This window comes from Lathyrus oleraceus, chromosome 4, assembly GCF_024323335.1.
Source record: "Lathyrus oleraceus cultivar Zhongwan6 chromosome 4, CAAS_Psat_ZW6_1.0, whole genome shotgun sequence".
In the NCBI taxonomy this organism is placed as follows: domain Eukaryota; kingdom Viridiplantae; phylum Streptophyta; class Magnoliopsida; order Fabales; family Fabaceae; genus Lathyrus; species Lathyrus oleraceus.
In genome coordinates, this window is record NC_066582.1 from 483,650,685 (window position 1) to 483,656,639 (window position 5,955).

The window sequence follows — 5,955 nt, forward strand, 5'->3', positions numbered from 1 at the left end:
TTGAGATTCTTGATCATGATTATCTTTTGATTCTGCCGCTTCTTCAAAATCGCATTTGCTTTGTTTGTGGATTGTGGATTGTTCTGTTCGTGGATTATCTTGGTTATTTTCTTGTTGCACTTTTTGTGGATTGTGGACAGTATACTGTTCGTGGAGTATTTGGTTTGTTTACTGTTGCTGGATTATTATTATAATCATAATAATTATTATAATAAGAATTATTATTATAATAATTTATCAATTAGTGAGGTTGAATCTTGTTGCATACTAACTTAGATGGCTTCCGAAAAAGAAAGAGATAATTTTTGTGTCCGTTTTATCGGCAAAAATTATTCGGCATGAGAATTTCAGTTTAAGATGTATGTTAAAGGAAAGGGATTATGGAGTCACTTAGATGATGTTTCTAAGGCACCAACAGAGAAAACTGCTTTAGATGTGTGGGAAATTAAAGATGCTCAAATCATCACTTGGATTCTCAACAGTATTGATCCTCAGGTGATCAATAATTTGCGCTCTTTTTCAACTGCTCAAGAAATGTGGAATTATTTGAAGCGCATTTATAACCAGGACAATTCGGAAAAACGGTTTCAGTTAGAGATAGACATAGCCAACTATAAACAAGGTGACTTGTCTATTCAAGAATACTATTCTGGTTTTCTAAATCTCTGAACAGAACACTCCGCTATTATACACGCTAAGGTTCCCAAGACCCCCCTCGTGGATGTTCAAGAAGTTTACAACACCAGTGGGCGAGATCAATTTCTCATGAAACTTCGTTCAGAATTTGAGGTTGTCAGAGGTGCTTTGCTAAATAGGAATCCTGTTCCTTCTTTGGGTACTTGTGTTGGTGAACTTCTCAGGGAAGAACAACGTCTGATTACTCAATGATATATGTCTCATGATGCTGTCAGTTCCGAACCCATGGCAATTGCATATGTTGCTCAGAGCAGAGGAAAGGGTCATGATATGCGACAAGTCCAATGTTTTTCTTGCAAACAATTTGGACATATTGCTTGCAACTGCAGTAAGAAGTTTTGCAACTATTGCAAACAACAGGGTCATATCATCTCTGACTGTCCTACGCGTCCTCCCCGACCAGCACAACGTCCAGTCCAAGCATTTCATACCACTACCAACTCTACAGTTGGTCCTCTCAGTACTGATGCATCTAATGGCGGTGTTATACAACCTGAAATGATTCAACAAATGGTACATTCTGCTCTTTCAACCTTGGGAATTCAGGGTAAGTCTTCTAATGTTTCTCCACCGTGGTTTCTTGATTATGGCGCATCCAATCACATGACGGGCTCCTCTGAATACTTGCACAATTTACATTCTTATAATGGCAATCAACAAATTCAAATTGTTGATGGTAATAAACTCACTATCACTGATGTTGGTGACATAAACTCTAACTTTCGTGACGTGCTTGTATCACCCGGACTTGCTTCCAACTTATTGTCAGTTGGTCAATTGGTGGATAACAATTATAATGTTAATTTTTCTCGTGTTGGTTGTCTTGTGCAGGAGCAGGTGTCGGGGAAGGTGATTGCGAAGGGGCCTAAAGTGGGAAGATCGTTTCCGCTCGAGTTTAGCTCTAGTCATTTATCTTTTGCTAGTAATAGTGTTTTGAACTCTTATGAGGATTGGCATAGAAAATTGGGCCATCCAAATTCTGTTGTTTTGTCTCATTTATTTAAAACTGGTTTATTGGGAAATAAACATGTTTGTACTGCTTCTATTTCATGTTCTGTTTGCAAATTGGCTAAAAGTAAAACACTTCCTTTTCCGTCAGGTGCTCATCGTGCTCATCGTGCCTTTTCCCTCAGCAGACATGGCACGATACTCAGATTCAGTAGAAGATTTAGAGCACCTGAGGGAAAAGGAAGTGTTTTACTTTTAGCCAATTTGCAAACAGAACATGAAATAGAAGCAGTACAAACATGTTTATTTCCCAACAAACCAGTTTTAAATAAATGAGACAAAACAACAGAATTTGGATGGCCCAATTTTCTATGCCAATCCTCATAAGAGTTCAAAACACTATTACTAGCAAAAGATAAATGACTAGAGCTAAACTGGAGCGGAAACAATCTTCCCACTTTAGGCCCCTTCGCAATCACCTTCCCCGGCACCTGCTCCTGCACAAGACAACCAACACGAGAAAAATTAACATTATAATTGTTATCCACCAATTGACCAACTGACAATAAGTTGGAAGCAAGTCCGGGTGATACAAGCACGTCACGAAAGTTAGAGTTTATGTCACCAACATCAGTGATAGTGAGTTTATTACCATCAGCAGTTTGAATTTGCTGATTGCCATTATAAGAATGTAAATTGTGCAAGTATTCAGAGGAGCCCGTCATGTGATTGGATGCGCCATAATCAAGAAACCACGATTGAGAAACATTAGAAGACTTACCCTGAATTCCCAAGGCTGAAAGAGCAGAATGTACCATTTGTTAAATCATTTCAGGTTGTATAACACCGCCATTAGATGCACCAGTACTGAGAGGACCAACTGTAGAGTTGGTAGTGGCATGGAATGCTTGGGCTGGACGTTGTGCTGGTCGGGGAGGACGCGTAGGACAGTCAGAGATGATATGACCCTGTTGTTTGCAATAGTTGCAAAACTTCTTACTGCAGCTGCAAGCAATATGTCCAAATTGTTTGCAAGAAAAACATTCGACTTGTCGCATATCATGACCCTTTCCTCTGCTCTGAGCAGCATATGCAATTGCCACGGGTTCGGAACTGACAGCATCATGAGACATAGCTTATTGAGTAATCAGACGTTGTTCTTCCCTGAGAAGTTCACCAACACAAGTACCCAAAGAAGGAACAGGATTCCTATTTAGCAAAGCACCTCTGACAACCTCAAATTCTGAACGAAGTTTCATGAGAAATTGATCTCGCCCACTGGTGTTGTAAACTTCTTGAACATCCGCGAGGGGGGTCGTGGGAACCTTAGCGTGTATAATAGCGGAGTGTTCTGTCCAGAGATTTAGAAAACCAGAATAATATTCTTGAATAGACAAGTCACCTTGTTTATAGTTGGTTATGTCTATCTCTAACTGAAACCGTTTTGCCGAATTGTCTTGGTTATAAATGCGCTTCAAATAATTCCACATTTCTTAAGCAGTTGAAAAAGAGCGCAAATTATTGATCACCTGAGGATCAATACTGTTGAGAATCCAAGTAATGATTTGAGCATCTTAAATTTCCCACACATCTAAAGCAGTTTTCTCCGTCGGTGCCTTAGAAACATCATCTAAGTGACTCCATAATCCCTTTCCTTTAACATACATCTTAAATTGAAATTCTCATGCCGAATAATTTTTGCCGATAAAACGGACACAAAAATTATCTCTTTCTTTTTCGGAAGCCATCTAAGTTAGTATGCAACAAGATTCAACCCCACTAATTGATAAATTATTATAATAATAATTCTTATTATAATAATTATTATGATTATAATAATAATCCAGCAACAGTAAACAAACCAAATACTCCACCAACAGTATACTGTCCACAATCCACAAAAAGTGCAACAAGAAAATAACCAAGATAATCCACGAACAGAACAATCCACAATCCACAATCCACAAACAAAGCAAATGCGATTTTGAAGAAGCGGCAGAATCAAAAGATAATCACGATCAAGAATCTCAAACCAAGAACATCCAAGAACAAAAAAATCAAAATTGCAACCGAAAAAAAATCCAAACACGACCAAGAATCACGATTTGGGAAAAGAATCGCAAAACAAACCGAAGCCCTAACCCTAGAATCACGATGAAATCTCCGCGAAACAAATTTCACGTTGATCGATCAGAGACCAATAAACTATGAACAACAAAACTCGATCAGAATCAGAAAATCACAGGTTTGATCGCGAGGCTGATACCATGTCAGGAAAATAGGTTTGATACCTCTCTCATTATTATTTCTGGTATATATAGAGATTACAGGGTTATACAAGTAATTACACTAATTAATTACATTTAATGAGAACAAATCAATTTCTGATTTGTTTCCCTTATTCTAGGAACAAACCCTATGAATAAACTAATTCCTATTCACACTTATTTGTTCCCCTTATTCTAGGAACAAACCTTTAATCCATGAATAAACTAATTCCTATTCACACCAGAAACGTGATGAGAAACTCAAAATTGAATGAGACTTAGGGCCAGTTTGTTTTAGCTTTAAAAAATGGATTTTTCCTTTGTATTTTTGAAAATGGATTCTACAAAAAATCTTTTTCAAAATATTACAAGTTTTTCTAAATTTGTTTTCTATAAATTAAAAGATTGAATTGTTCATTATATAACATAAATATATATTATTGAAGATCAAAATATAGTCAAAATCACAATTTTTTCAAAAAATTGTATCTCAAAAATGATTTTTATGAAAAGCTATTTGAAATAGCTTCAAAATTAAGTGATTTTTTAAAATTTTGATATCCAAAAAAAGTTTCGATAAAATGATGAAATACCTAAAATAACATTTTAAGAATAACTATTCAAACCAAATTTTCATTTGAAGCTTTTATGAAAAATTTCTTTGTAAAATTTGTTTACACTAAAATATTTAACACTATAAAAATCATTTTGAAAAAAAGCCAAAACAAACGGGCCTCTATTCTCAACATTGAAGCTCTTATGATTGATCATACTATTCCTTTGTTTGATTTGATTCCATGGCTTGTAAGTTTCCTTCTACTCCATTGTGCTTTTAGAAACTATAGTTACTTCAATTCAACACGTTATCGATGTTTGAAGAATCTTTGATATGTTAAACCGAAAAGGAAACTATAATCCAACAACAAAATGGACTAAACCAAGCCAATTTCTTTAACAAATTCACATTTTCTTGGCTTAATCCTTTACTATCTTTAGGCTATGAAAAACCATTAGTTTTTCAAGACATTCCTTCTTTGCCTAATGAAGATTGTTGTAAAATATTTCACAGATATATTAAAAGTAATTCTTACATGTTACATCTACATGCTTTAAATAAGAGAGAATAGAAAACCTAATGGGATTTGACTAATGGGCCTCATTACTAATAGAAATAATTACTATTTACAATCTAATATTTACAACACTCCCCCTCAAGCTGGTGAATGGATATCTATCATTCCCAGCTTGCAAGTAAGTTGCCTGAATCTTTCTGTTGGTAAACCTTTTGTTAACACATTTGCCAGCTGATGCCCGGAAGGAACGTAAGATGTAGTTATCAGTCCACTATCCAACTTCTCTTTGATAAAATGTTGGTCAATCTCAATGTGTTTAGTCCTGTCATGCTGAACAGGATTATGAGCAATACTAATAGCCGATTTATTGTCACAAAACAATTTCATAGGACCTTCACATTGTATCTTCAAGTCTTCTAGAATTTGTTTCATCCACAATAGCTCACAAATTCCTAGTGCCATAGCTCTAAATTCTGACTCGGCGCTTGATCGAGCAACTACACTTTGCTTCTTACTCTTCCAAGCTACAAGGTTACCACACAGAAAGGTACAATAGCCTGACGTAGATCTTCTGTCACTCACTGATCTGGCATAATCCGCATCAGTGTAAGTCTCCATGGTTAGATTTCCACCTCTTTTAAACAAAAGTCCTCTCCCTGGAGTTGCTTTAAGATATTGTAGAACGCGGTCTACGGCCTGCAAACGTCTCACCCTCGGATCATGCATGAATTGGCTCACCATACTGACTGCATATGCCAAATCTGGTCTAGTGTGTGCCAAGTAAATCAATTTTCCCACTAATCTTTGATATTGACCCTTGTCAACTTTGTCACTTTCCTCCTCAAGGCTTATCCTGTGATTTTGTTCAATGGGAACACTTGCAGGTTTGCATCCAAGTTTGCCAGTTTCCTGCAAAAGATCAAGCACATACTTCCTTTGAGAAATAAAGATGCCTTGCTTTGAGTAGGCTA

General features: G+C 36.4%; 1 protein-coding gene across 1 annotated transcript; it reads right to left on the reverse strand.

Annotated features, from left to right (window-relative positions):
- Window positions 1-2,465: 2,465 nt before the first annotated feature.
- LOC127138109 (uncharacterized) lies at window positions 2,466-2,777 on the reverse strand. The gene has a single exon (XM_051064508.1). The coding sequence runs from the start codon at window positions 2,775-2,777 to the stop codon at window positions 2,466-2,468; it is 312 nt and encodes a 103-aa protein (XP_050920465.1).
- Between the last annotated feature and the right edge of the window lie 3,178 nt (window positions 2,778-5,955).

Excerpts from the sequence above, each read along its gene's own strand:
- LOC127138109 (XM_051064508.1), bottom strand. The coding sequence starts at position 2,777 with ATGTCTCATGATGCTGTCAGTTCCGAACCCGTGGCAATTGCATATGCT.